Source organism: Anser brachyrhynchus (assembly GCF_964034855.1).
Source record: "Anser brachyrhynchus genome assembly, chromosome: 9".
Taxonomy (NCBI): domain Eukaryota; kingdom Metazoa; phylum Chordata; class Aves; order Anseriformes; family Anatidae; genus Anser; species Anser brachyrhynchus.
In genome coordinates this window covers 26,633,432-26,648,241 of record NC_137703.1, presented here as the reverse complement: position 1 = coordinate 26,648,241, position 14,810 = coordinate 26,633,432, and the positions used below count along the sequence as shown (strand labels likewise).

Below are 14,810 nucleotides of genomic sequence, written 5' to 3'. Positions count from 1 at the left end.
TTTGCACAAGAGTGGGCAAAGTCTCACCTACCATGTCAGTTCTATACACTACAGTCATTAAATCCAATAATAAGCTTGGATGCAAATGTGACTAAAATAATTTTATAAAGGAAAAGCTCCTAGAAGAGGAGCTCATTCGTTGTCATACAGCTGAATCCTGTTTTCACAACAACTGTATATATTCACTTACTTCCGCAAATCAGCATGAACACTGGGAGAGTCAGAACTTTCCTATAATTTGATTTGTTCACGGAGTCCAGGGGTACAGCTATTCCAACAACATGGATTACGTCCTTTTTACAGATGGAAATTGAGCAGAGGAGCACAGCTATTACATAATAGCTCCCCTTGTGGACAAAGTGTTTTGAGATAAAAGATACTTTAGTCTGGAATAATTAGTGCACTGATTATTCTAGAACAGAATAAGTGCACTAATTATTCCTACAGTGTCCACACAGGGACAAACAGAGGGCTATTGAAGAATGGCTTATTCTGCAACGACTATTCTGGTCCATTTCCTCATACGGGCAAAACCTACTGCTGTTGTCAGTAGGTAATGAGTGTATAGATGGAGAATGTGGATGGATTGCATTAATGATCTCTTCCAATTAGTGTTTCTTTGTGCTTCACTTTTGTTCATGTGCAGAGTTAATTGCTTAAAGCTCCCTCAAGTCAGGCACATTTCTAATCCAAACTTCCCAGTTCTTAAATAGAGACCCTCCAAAATCTTCTGCAGGTGACCCACCACCAGCCAGCTGCACGTCATTGCTCATACGTGACTATGTAAGTAAAATTGTTGATTTTTTTGCTGGAACATATTTGTTTTCTTCTGCTATGTTTTAAAGGTTATGGTGCTCTGAAGCCCTTTTATATGTTTTCCTAAGAAAAATAGTTTGGAAAAATAGTTTTGCAATAATGGAAAATACTGGAAAATTCACCTATGTGATTATTGTTTCAAGAAGACAGAATATCTATCTGTGTGGAGAGCTGAGGGAGTTACAGACAGAAGAGTAAGAGAAGGGGCTGTTTGGTACCAGACTATATTTCTCCCTTATATTAAATTAACACTCAATATTCAGGCAGTGCTTCATATCTTTATTTCTAAATTCCGTACACTTTTACCCAGGTCCCAAAACCTGGTACTGACACTAATGTCTCTGGCTTATTTGTCATGAGCCCTTTTAAGTTTAGAAGTGCATATTTTTCCAGAAGAGACTTGATCCTCTGCTGGACTGTGAAGGCCAAGGCATAGCTCTCATTGCTTCTCTTGCTGACAGATGAGAGAAATGTGCTGCTGGTCCAGGGAGGAAGATGGGGCTCGCTGACATCAGGGATCCCAGCACCATGTCCTCACCAGGTGCACGATGAGGTTAGCAGTTATTAGTTTTCAAACCAAACATGAGAGCAATTTTAGGGAAAGATTTCAAATATGCCACTGATCTTGAGCACTTAGTCTGAGGTTCCTTAAGGTGATCTCAACCTGGACCCTCAGGAAGGGAGATGTAAATAATCAGTGGCCATTTAAAAAGGAATTGCCAGGCAAATGCAGCAGTTCGTCTACATTCTGTCTAGTTTCTGTTTGTGTTGTAGAAACTGTGGCCCAAGCATAGAACTGAAAGTAATAAAATTCGTTTTTCAATCCTCATGCTAATTTAAAGCATGAACTTACGCAACTCATTTAGCCTTGTGGAACCTCATTTCTGCATGCGTGCAGTGGGTGGAACCTAGAGGTGAAGAACGACAATACAAAGGGTTTCATATATTTACAAGCAAATTATGGGGAAAGAGTTTAAGCATTTAAAAGAATGGAAATTGCAATGCAAGAGATGCGTGAGGAACAGAGTGGGACTGTGCTAGAGTGACCGAGATTTGTGTGTAATCTATAAGAATGGATTAATGCTTGTTTCATTACAAAAAGCAGTTTATAAAGTACTGACTACGATTAAGGCCTGTGATAGAATAGTCTGAAAGATAGCAGTGTATCTGTTCCTCCAGACAATGTGGCTTTTAGAAGCATCTTTCCCTCAGTGGCTAAATTTTCCAACTAAACTGACTACTACATTGCTAGTTAAAATTAGGTTTCACTGTGCATAACCTTCTTTTTCTACGAGTGTGTCATAAAACTGTAATTTAGGTGATACTAGCTTGCAAACATGAGTTAGCAATGTGCTCAAACTACGATTTCAATAGAGCAAATTTCAATGCTTTCTCATCATGGGTGAAGTGCAGCCTCTTAAATGAGACAGTAGGTGATTATATTTAGAAATCTGATTTTGTATAAGAGAGAGGAAAATACTAAAAGTACGTTTTTTTGTCTGCTTGTCCTTCCTCTGTTATTGTGCAGTTCTGTTTCTCTTTCCTCTATGCAGTTAACAGTGGAACAGGATGCAGATGGGGCCATAACTAGAATAATTCTATAAATACTCTTTTGGTGCCAAACACTGGAAAAATACCTTACTTCTCTTCATGTTGAGGTAGAGAAATGAGCTGTTTGGTTCAACAGCAATTCAGGCAATAGAAAACTATTATTTTATTACCTTAACCATCTGAATAAAACACTGTACTACAGCATTATGTCTCAAGAATACAATGCCACTTTGTCACTAAAAAACTAAGACATTATACATGTTTGCAGCTGCAAAATTGCTTGTAGCTTGTCCAGTGGCTCCCCAGCTGAAATAACATTCTGAAATATAGCAAACCAATGGATTCTCTGGTGAACTGTCTCCTCAGATTTGCAAGGGTAAACAAAAATCCAAACAACAGGGAGTTGGCTCAGATCGCATCCAGACAATTTAGGGAACTGTCCTGATCTTTTGTACTCTTTCTTCCCCTCCAGATCTTTTACGAGACTCAAGGAACAATCCTTTTCTATATTTTTGGCCATTACATTCACTGAAACCCACTCTAGCCAAATGTGTAGGTTTAGGCTTTCTCTACAGAACCTCACTGGGTTATGAGATGAATTTTGCATTTCCTGGTGCAGAGTCACTCTCATCAGGAATTTTAAAGGACGGAAATCCTTCCTGTGTTTGGGGCAGCCCTGACAGTAAAGGGAACTTGGTTTACTCTTCCCCTGTTGGAGGTTGCCACGTAATGTTTGTGTCTTAAAGTACACTAGATGACATAACTTCATGAAGTACTTAAAAGATTGGAGATAGGAGTGTTTTCATGGTGATGCAGCAAGGACAGAAGGTGGGTGACAGGAGATGGAAGGAAGAAATGCATCCTTATTACTTGTAACATAGAAAAAAAATGCAAATTTTGTCGATTGTTACCTTTCCTATGTGTTTTCTTTTTCTTGCTCTCTGAGTGCAAAGATTTTCATACTTGTGTCCCCATCATTATTTAAGATCTCAGAACAGAGTAGAGGGTCTGACTCTTTTCAATATTCATAGGTGTGAAGCTGTCTTCACACATGCCTGGTAGGCATGAAGCCCTGCCAAGCAGTCATGGGAATGTGTCCCTGCTCCACTCTCTTGGTAATGTTACATGTTTTTATACAATCAGGACTTAGGGTGCCACAGATTCCTCCTCCACAATGCTGCTGAGCTCAGCAGTGCTGTTTTGGTCTGCGTGAGTTTTAACTTGGAGAGAGGGAGGCCGAAGAAAAGAAACAAAGGTGACTTAGAGCATTGTGAGCCTTGTGGGAAACTTCTTACCAAGGAGTTGTAAATGATCAAAAGATCTTTGCCAAACTAATGATCTGCAGAGTCTAGAACTACAGAAAAGAGAGGGGTTTCTTTTTGCAAAACAACATTTTTTGTTTGAAGTGGTGAAAGCACTGGGTCTGCTGCTTTCCTGTGGGCATTCCAGTGGTGTCTTTCTTTGGAATTTATAAGGTTTGTACTGCTTTTAAAAAGAATTTCTCTTATAGAAATAGGAATAAAGCATGTTACTTTTTTTGTTGTTGTTGCCTATTGGAGATCAGTATAGGCTTTTGCAACCAAATATGAATTATCTCAGAGGGTTTCGAACATACATTGCTGACAGGGTTAAATAGCTTTTCTTCCTGAAGAGGGAAAATTGTACTCTGGAGTGAGCAGAGACAAGTGATGTTATGCAGCTCAGGTAATGTGGACCTGACCTTCTCATCAGGCAACAGTCTCAGCAGTCGCTCAATTGCTTGGGTTTTGACAGACTGACAAATTTAAAGGTTTGGACATTCATAAATGACTAAGATCATACTGTCACAGAGATTCTTAAGATCTTTGTGAACAACAAATTTCAAAATGTGCATTTACTAGATTCTGGCTGAACAAATGTGGACATTTTAGCTTGAATCATCTGTGTTGTTTTTTTGTTTGTTTGTTTTTCCACGTGGTCTTAGTGGATGCCATTACCCGAGCCCAGAATTAAAACGAAAAAAATGTTTTTCTTAAAGATAGAGTTTTGCATGAGCTGATGAGTGTAATCTGAACCCTTCCAGCTTTTGAAGTTTGCTGCATGCCTCTGTGGTTCTGTCTCTCAGAAATGGACGTGTCCTCTTGAGGTAGAAGCACAAGTGGCAACAAAGGTGACCCAGGCTTTGTGCATGACCTGCACTGCTGTAGGGGAGAGCAACCTGGGCACCCAGCTCTAACCCCTGCACCCCAGTGGCTGAATTGCAAATGGAGTACAGCCAGGAGGACTGAGTGCAAACATGGAGTTCAAAGAGTCCAGTTCTGTGAGGGTCACCAAAACAAACATTTGTGGGAACGGGCATGTGATTTTACACCTTTGAGACTCCCAATTCCTAAAGTAAGAAACATACTTGGAGTGTAGTCAGAAGAGCTGCAGTAGTTTGCTTCCTCCTGACTAGTCATTAGCCTCAGCTAAAATGTGGTGAACACGTGCATGTGAACAACTCCGGCTCAGCTCAGTGAGAAGACAAGCAGGAAGCCTAGACCATCCCCAGCAGTTTGAGCAGACTGACAGCAGTGCTGAAAGCTAATGCCATCAACTCTGCCCTGCTATGGACTGGGAAGTACCACAGCTCAGATAACAAGCTGATATGGGATATTCTTCATTATAGTTGTTTGTGCTGTGCTCTCTGAGAATGTTTGTGTGGATTCCACTGGAATTCACCATAAAACAAGGTGAGGGAGGAAGGCTGAGTAAACCTGACCCCACACAAAATGGTGATAAATAATAGCAATGCATCCTAGTGCTTTTCTCATTTTTAGAGTTAGATTTGGGTAATTTAAAGTCATATCTGTAGGTCAGACCTATGAATGTTTGGTTTTGTATGCGTGTGTGTTTAGGCAACTATTTTTTTCTGTACTTTTAGGACATCATTTCTTGCTTATCTGAAGGGCTAGATTCTAGGTTGCACTGGCTTAGACTTTGAAGTATCCTGCTGAAGCCGGTGCAGTTGCTCCACATTTACAGTCGTGCAAACGTGCTGAAGTCAACTCGTAAGTAACTTAGATTTGTGTGATATTTTCTGAGGAATTCAATTGTATCATAGTCTGCATCTATGCTAGGAACCTGTGAGCCTGTCCTTGGCTGTATCCCAGCTCCTCACTGGAGTGAGCAAGACCTTGGCATTGACTGGCCTTTCTCCCCTCCTTTTCCTTGGAAGAGAAAGCTGGGGAATGTGTGCTGGAGGAAGCTGAGGCACATTTCGACAGCTGCTTGGTTTGATGAAGAAACTGTGAAGACCTCAGGGCACACAATGGCACACAGTGGCACACGCTCAGAAATGCGTGAAAATGCGTAAAATGAAAGCTTGTGATAAACCTGTGTGCGCAGGGTAAGGCTTGTGGAGCGTAGAAAAGCTGGGCTGCTGTGTTTTCTTTGAAGCCCCTGCAGCACATGCAGTGACTGGACATCGGTTCCACAAAAATGAAGATGGGAGAAGGATTTAGTGTACCCAAGCTGTGTCTGTCCATTCTGCGATTTGCAGTGTAATGACAATTTCTTGGTGACTGGTCATTTTCTGCAGAAGGTTTCTCCTCTCCTCACCTGCTGTCTCCTTACCCAGGCTACGAACAGCGCCTTTCAGTATAACTATGTCAGGCAGTATAGTCTCAGTACAATTATGGATAAAGTTAGTAAATAGACATTTAAAAACATATTAATTTATGCTTAACCACATCAAGTGGAGAATTCAGTGTGTGTATTAAAATATATTTTTAGGTTAACCAAGTGGCCCAGGACTGAACTTACCTGTTGCATGGAGGATCATGGAGCCTACAAGAACATGAAGAGATCTTCGCAAGTTATGGAAAAAGAAAAATTGAAGTATGATGGTGAAATATGAGGAAACAGTTTGGCTGTTAATCAGCATAAGGATGCTCCATCTTGCTTGGAAAACAAAGGTAAGACTAAGTCCACTTCCCCAGTTCCATGATTGGAAAATGGATATTTGTAACTTCAAGTGATCTTCCCAGTGATGTCATGTCTTGATTTCTTTGCCCACCTCTTACATTCTCTCTAAATGTCATGTATTTAAATGTTTATTTAAGTGTTTCATTTGCTCAGCGTCAAGTAACTTTCTGAATGTAAGACTTTCAGCTTTGTCGTTCATGTGCATCATTGTTCCCCCTGGTTTCAGGTGTTCACTAACTCCACAATAGCTCCACTGACTGGGCTTCACATTGCCTTAAGTGCAAATTCTTTTTGTTGAACATAATGACCAAAATTCTGAGACTGGGATTCTGACTCTTAAACCATGTTTTGTTCCAAAGGCACAAACAAAACCTCACTGAAGTTTCATTTGTGGCTTTTTTTTTTTTTAATTAAAAATAGAGTTACACTGGTTTTGAAAACAAACACAACACAGTGCTAACTTGGGAAACTATCTTGCTCTTTCACTTTCATGGTCTTTAGGGAACTGGGGTGTTTCTTGCATGGCTGTAAATAACCTGACTACAGATGACAGGTTCCAGTTCTTATTCTTCTGAAGTTCAGATTTTCTTGTCTCTGAGGGGTCACCTGAAATACTTAGGAAATATGATTACTTCAGTGGAGAGGGAGACTTCCGTAAATATGAGAAAAGGGAAGACATTTATCATATTTACCTAATAAATAGTTCTCTCTTGTGCATAAGATAAAGCTTTGTAAATGTAGGGAATGCAAAATTTCAATAGTAAAATGTCCTAATTGTTTTGGCATGGTCAAGGTGTATTTTATGAAGGTGGGTGTTGTTCCAGTTCTTACTCTGTTTGGTTTAATTCCAGGAGACACACAGTCTGTGTCTTTTTGAATTTCAGTGTTACTCTTTCCTTTTCATAGCCAACTTTTTTCCCCTTTCTGAAATGTGTAGCTTGGAAACGAGGTCCTTTTAATGAAGCTTTTGAGTCTCACAAAATATGATTAATCTGATTAGTGGTTCAGACTCTTTTTATGCTTACATTAACTAACACAAAGAGCCCCCCTACAGGTTAAAGTTTAAATGTGGATTACCAGATAAAGCTAGTCCTGACGAGGTTTCTATGGTGCAAGGAAAAATTGAATTTGCCTTTCACCTCATTTCAGCCTTTGTCATCCTGGTTTTTGCCCTTCTCCCTCATTCACAGTGAGGATATGAATTTTGCAGTAAAATCTTTAAGCAATTATGCAGATAGCTTGGAAAAAGCAACACACAAACACAATAAGAAAAGCTTAACAGAAAAATGGACCCCAGATATTCATTAAAACCAGATGGCAGCATTACTTGCAGCATAACTTTGGATGTTTGGACTAAATTTGTATTAATGTGCCAAAACCAGATGACAAAAATGAACCACTGTCATATGATTGTATGTATGTATTGTACTTTATATTTACAAAATAGTGAAGTATATAGTAACTAGTCTATGAATGTCTTTTTTGATAAACAGCTAAGAAAGGCTACCCTTTCACACACAAACACATCCATCTTTAGATAGCATTCCTCTGTGGGAGGCTTCCCTTCAATTTAACAGATAATGAACTTCTTCAGATGAATCAGAAAATTGATAGTGAAATGAAGTTTAGTATTTTTCAGCATCTACCCATACAAGGATGTTTACAGTTTCAAAATGTGGTTTATTAAAATTGCTCATTTCTAAATTTCTCATCAGTCTAGTAACTCTAGCTAATTTTGATCCCTAATCACTTTATTTTGCAGATAATTTTTGTTATTGCTCTTTTAGAAATGGCTATAGGAAATAGGAGTGATATAGCACCTGCAAATAGCACTTAATTAAAAGCATGATTGTGTTCCGGGGCTTCCTACATATTACTCTCTGTGAACAATGAAGAAGGAAAAGATTTTTTTTTCTATTTTTTTATTTGGCATGCTCCATATGATCCAATAAAGCATAGCCACAGCTAGCATAGCCCACAAGCCAGGGTAGACTACAGTCTCCCCTCAGTGAACACACATAATTCCCATTACTGGTAATGGGAGATGCATGTCCCTACACAGAAACAAGAGGGATCTTATATGTTCATGTCATAAAAATGAAAATATCTGGCAAGGAAAGAAGTGTTTAGTTGTGACAAATTGGCAGGAGGTATTTTGTTTTTCTGTTAATTATAGTAATTATTTATCTCACATTAAAATAGTCCCCTAAATTTGCAGGGCACTGTGTGCAATACAAATAAGTTATGTTCACTGCAGAAAGGAACATACAATGTGAGGATGACAAAGAAGCACAATGTGAGGCATTGGTGCATCATCTGGAGGAACAAGAAGTCATGATTCAAGGACTTGAACAGTGAGAGACCTGTCTGGGGACAGGGGGCAGTGTGAGCACAGCTGAAGAGCCCTAACCTTGCAGAAGCGAGGTGAAGGGCTTGGGGAGAGCCTAGGGAGCTGAAATCAGGGGCTGGGGAGGGTCTGCCTGCCCTGCTGGGAGTGGTGGCGTGAGCTGTGAATGCCATCGCTAATGAGAATTAGCAAAGGGACCAGAATAGCAATGTGTCTGCAGTGTGGGGAGAAGGTGAGCTCAGTAACAGCTGAAAGAGAGAAAGCAACAGTATACAAGGTATGACAGAGCTTTAGCTGAAGCAGATGGAAAACCAGGCAACTTGTGCAAAGGGCAGCTTAGCCAGGAGCTGCAGGAAAATGTCTTTTTTGTGGCAGACAGGGAAACTAACGGTTCACGTAGGCTCGGCCTGCCCCTGTTGTTGCTTCTGACTGTACCAAAATATTTTTCAGCCTGTTTGGAAATAGTCTTTTTATGATCACAGATCTCTGTATGTTTTTTATATTTGTGTCAGGCTATGACCTATAGTGAATCTACTGGCCAAGCGTTTCTGTTGAAAAGGAAGGTGTGCTGTCGTTCTCACTGTTGGAAAGGCACCTTAGATATTGGCAGTCTTTGCAGGACAGAGAATATCCCACCTGGGGCAGCATGTTCAGTTGAAGCTTTGTACCTCCTGAGGTCCCAAGCAACCTGACTACACATACGAAGCCAGGGTAGAACAAGTGTCTTTCATTCTGCCGCTCATGGAAGTATTTGCATTGTAATTGAAATTTAATCTGAGTTCATGAAATGTTTATGAACCTGGAGCAATTGTAGAAAGTTTCAGCCAGTTGCACTGCAATTTCATTTGCATGTTTATTTTTGGAAAAGAATACAGAATATTGCAAGAAAAAGTTTTTTTTTAATTTATTTTTTATTTTTTAATTTTGAGTCGGTCTCCAGTAGGTTACTGGAAACTCTCGGGTAATCCTCAGGATGAAGAGGAACTGTTTTGACTTTGAGCAAACTGTTTTCTCAAAAGAAGTAGCTACAAGCTTTCAGTCTTTGTGTTATCTTTGAATCAGTTGAAAAATAACTGATGGCAATAACCAGTGGCAGGCCTCCCAATTGTCAGCTGAGGGCTTCGTTATGTATTTTCTCGCCCAGAAGGATTACCCATGAGAATGCAAGGGGGAGCGCAATTGCCTAAAAGCTGCTCTAGAGACGCTGGAATGTGTTTAATTCAGCAGAAGCTGAAGGCAGTTAGAAAGCTACATGTTCATTTCCATAAGGAAAAAAAGAGCAGACACAGATACTAACTGAGGACCTTAGATTATGTGGCTTCTTGAGCTACTCCAGAGATGTAGGTAGTTTAGAAAAATCTCTTGACCTTTTCATGTTTCCTCCACCATGATGGTTATATGTAGCTGTGTAAAATGATAGGTAGTTTACAGCTCACCTTCCCTGGGGTGAAGCTGATTTACAGCATGCTTTGTGTGTGATTTGGCTATAGAGAGACAGTTTTACACCCAGCTTTTGCTTTTTGGCTATGATGAGGACTGTAAAAATGCTGTGATCTGGAATGTGCATGTTTTTAATTTGCTCCTTGGAGATGAAGGACTTGCTGAGACTGGCGATCGACTGAGGTAATCCACTGACCTAATATCCAGACATAGACTGAGTAGATAATCTTTCTGAATGAATGTATTTTTATTTTCCTGAGTCAATGGAGTTACTGTGTCTGATCCAGTCCTGACTTCCACTCAGTGGAAGGGTTGGGCAGCTGCTTTCCTTCCTCTTTCTCCTCCTCCTTCCTTGAGGTCACTAATGCTTCAGCTTAATCATGCATTGAGAAATCCTGAAGTAACAGGCCTTAGCAGAGATCTTTATTTTCTGGAAGGTGGACAGGCATACAACCTTACTTTTTTTCATCTGCCCAACAAATCTATGCATCTAATTTACCCTTTTTCTTACGATCAGCATTAAGTGGAATTCACTTATTTAGCCAAGCCCTAAGGCCTCAGTGCTTTGGTGCAATTATTCAGGATCCTTTCAAAGTCCTGTACTGGTCTCTGCTGAGGCTGGGACTCAAACGAGAAAACACTGTACTTTCACAGCATCCTGAATGGGATTTACCCTTCCTAGGAGGGCCCCATATCCTGGTGCTTTCTGACCATGGAAGGGAGGTTCCAGGCACAGCCTTGCATCATCACACCAATGGGCTCAGGGCAGGTAAAAGAGATGCAGCATCCTTCCCTGCTGAGCCTGCCTATACGGGGAGAACAACAGCGTTATCAGCCCTGGGATATCTCTGCTTGTCCTCTGCCAGGCTCTTTGACCTCTTACAGCACGGTCCTCAGCTAAAAGCCTGCTCGTTTGGCTCTGACAGCTGCTTACGCCACTGATATCAATACTGTCCTACTCTGGGGACTGGATCCGCATGATAGCTCCTTGCAGCTCCCTGCAATCAATATCCATTATCCTGTTACATTGGAGGGCACAGCACTGGTGCTGAGCTGACCACTGCATTTGGACTGCTGGCTGGTAAGGATAGATAACATGGGAGATAATGTCCCACATGCCATTAGTTCAAGATAGTAGGCAGAGGTTTTGTTTTGCATGAGACGAGTATATATACTCTGGTTTCTCTTCAGATCGTATAAATCCTATATACAATAGATTGATTATTAGGAATGTTTGGAAGAGGATCACCATCTATTGTGGACCAAGAAGGATCAGGACTCAAAGCAGGCTGAATTGCTTCTCCTTCCCCACGTACACCTTCCCTCCATCAAAATTTCTAAGTTTCTACCCAGGCAGCTGACATGGTGGGTACCTCATGGACCATTCCCAAGAGTCCTACATGGCAACTGTGATGGCAGCATATATTGCTATGCTTCAATTTTAATTATCTGTTTTTAAAAATGAATAAGGGTCTTATAGCTCTAATATAGCAATGATGCTGATGTAAGTATACTTGCAAAATCTATACTGTGCTTACTGTCCTGAATATTCATCATATTACTGCATCAATTAATAATAGACATTTGAAAAGTGATTTATACTATTGAAATCAAACAGAAACTACCACAACTGTGGTTTTCTTTCTGTTTATATTTTTGTGTGTGCATATATATGCTCACACATGCTCATATTTCGAATATATAATAACAAAAATGATATATATGCAAGGAGAGTGTGTGTCTATCCCCCTGTTCCTGAGGAAAAAACTGTCTGTAGATTCATTCATCCTCTTCTGATCATTAATTTCTTAGAAAAATCAATCTGGCCTTTACAAAAATAATTTACAATATAACTGTACTTAGGGGGGATTTTATTTTAGATAACTTTGAAAACAAACTGTTAAAACCTGTTTGAATCTGTCATACGTTATCAGGATAATCGATGCTGATCTTACAATATTTTCAGTTACAATTTGGTGCAATATACACGTTTTGTATTTGTTGGTGCATATATAGTGAAAGAGGTGGAGAGCAAAAATTTAAACTTTTTGTGTTGGTATTAGAAGTGGGAAAAAAATACAGCTGTGGGAAAACTTGTCTGAACAAGCTTTATTTAACTGGGAAGTTAGCAGTGTATCTTTTCTTCCCCTCCCCCAAAAGTGTTGATTTCTTTCTGTGCTGGCTTTTTTTTTTTTTTTTTTTCCCCCGGTCAGTTTGATATACATTCCTGTTTCTTTCCCGATGTTTCATATTAAATTGTAGGCACATGTTGAATGGCATCATTAAGTCTCACAAGTTAGAGTCCAGTTTTCTTGCATAAGGAAAATCTCTTTAGATCCTTTGGGACAAAAAGCATCATGTATTTGGACTATTGCAAAGCGTTTAATAAACCATGAAAAGATATGACATCAATCCCACTAAAACACAAGGGCAAATGAATGATGTTACTGTAAATCTTAACATCAATCACACCCCGGACTTTCGAAACAATATAGTTTTGTTTGCATTTCAGAAGTGACAAACAACTCTTCTGACTGGCTTAACATAGTCACTTTCCATTAGTCAAGACCAGAAGCAAGTCAGAATTAAAATGTGGCCCTTGGTTGCTAGGCAGCCGAGTTGTCTTGACATGGTGGTTAGTTTCCTTTTCATCGAGTGACAACAGTGAAATGAAAGAAGTTTTGAAAAACTTGATAATGGTTTTCAAAGGAGGAGGATAATTGGTGGGGCTAGCTTGTGCGGCTCTGTGTGGAAACTTTCGTCTGCAGTAAGGGAAGACTGTCACTAAAAAATTAAACTCTTGTACACAAACTTGACCTGGAATCTTCTCCAGGTTTTCACTAGTTCATTTGTAGAACACTTCTCTCAGCCCAAGGGGTGCTAGGATGAAAGCATTAGGACAGATGGGTAAAGCCCCAAAGGAAGAAAAGAATCAATAGTTGTGATTTAATCCATCAGTGAAAGGGAGGAATTAAGTAAAATCTTTAAAATGGGGAATTTGTAAAAGATCTTTTGATAGTACCTATAGCTGAAAATAATTTATTATCTGATTGCTGCTGAAAGTTAATGGTATTTGGACTTAGAAAAGCATTTTTTGCATTTTTTGACACATTTTGCCAGATATAAGCCATTTTCCTGCTGTTATTTTTGATATTCTCTAGACAATAGATAATTTAATTCAAACAAATTTCCCCAAGATGACAAAAACCTAAAGCATAACAAGATGATCGCAAGGTAAGCTTTTGCTGCTGATGTTAATAATGCAAAAACTAATGGGACATTAATATTAATAATGATATAAGCTGATATGAAGTAATATTTGCGTTAAACTTATAAAAGTCAAATGTATGCATCACTGTCCATATAATTAATTTGTTAAAAGAAAAGGGGGAAAAGAAAAAGCTCAGCAAAATGTACCCATAATGAAAGAAGGGACCAATTAGGGTTGGATTAACATTCATGGTTATTTACAGTTGTTTTTGTACTTGTTCTTGTGCTCTGACTTCCTAAAATTTCACAACCCAAAGATTTAGAAAAATGGGGTTGTTTAGACGCGAGGTGCAATGAAGTGGCTGCAGCCATTGTGCAGACACCACCTCTCTCATTATACCCTCTCAATCAACACTCGGCACACAGGAAACCGCAATAAAGCCCATCTGCCACGGTTAATCTGCAGGCAAACCCACACCCATGTCTGTGCCCGTTACTCTCCAGCCTTATTATTCTCAGATCCAAAGCTTCATAAGGGATCAGCCAAAGTCCATTAAAGTAAATAATAGCTAGAAATGACAGGCTTAGCAAGGATTGGGAGGAAGTTGAAGACCAATCTGAGCTGTGAGCTCTGATTAATAGAGAAAAGCATTAGGAGAAAAGGGGAGAAAAATGACCTCAGCCTGCTCCAAAGAATTCCTGAACCTTGGTTGTTAGGGCAAGTGCTACCATCTGAGACGTTAGTGATCCTTGAATTTCCTTCACTTTGATGCAGCTCAAATGGGAAAATTTTGAAGGTTCAGCAAGGCCCCAGACCTCAGCTGGAAAGCCGTCTGGAGTCAACCCTGTCAAAATTCTCTTGTGGAAAAGAAAGCCTTTATTAGCTAGATTGCAACAAAAAACCCACAGCCTCTAATAAGAAGAGAATGTATGCTATAGATTGCATATATATTAATTATTACAGGGTATCTCATTGTTCTCATCTGTATCCAAATGTGTGCAAAAGATCTTTTAAAATACCAGCCAGAGTGTTTTAAAAAAGCCCCCCCAAAAAACAAAACAACAACAAAAGTGAAATACCTACTCTTTGCTTCTCGTTCTGTTTTTCTTTGTTCAACTTCATTTTTAATAGAAGATTAACTTCATTGACAAGTAATCGAATGCCCTGCTTGGGAGGACTGGTAGATAACGTTGATGTTTGCAAGGATGTTACGTCTGAGGTTTACTCTCCATTATCTCAGCTGTGTTCTGTACATGAACAGATTGTAAATAAACCCACTCCAGGCCAACCCTGTACAAGATGTCTTTTTCTAGTGTTAAAGAAAATTGCTTCTCTAAAAATAGAAACCTGGGAAGTTTGAAAATATTTTCTGCTGTTTCTTTGTATAAATTACACACCCCTCATCCAAGCATATGGTTGGAATATGATTTATATTAATTATTGGGGAGCATGAACGGTAACTTAATATTAATGCTAGTTTTTGCCTTTACCGCTTTTTAA

At 39.5% G+C, this 14,810-nt stretch overlaps 1 protein-coding gene across 2 annotated transcripts in view; it reads left to right on the top strand.

Moving 5' to 3' along the window:
• Window positions 1-793: 793 nt before the first annotated feature.
• The window catches only part of LOC308199573 (uncharacterized protein), a 132,089-nt gene continuing 118,072 nt past the window's right edge, over window positions 794-14,810 (top strand). The window contains exons 1-2 of one of the 2 annotated variants that reach the window (XM_080603930.1): window positions 794-5,396; window positions 6,121-6,302. In XM_080603930.1, coding sequence (XP_080460056.1) covers window positions 6,228-6,302 — 75 coding nt within the window. In that variant the 5' untranslated portion in view covers window positions 794-5,396; window positions 6,121-6,227. The other variant, XM_080603929.1, reaches the window with a different exon arrangement.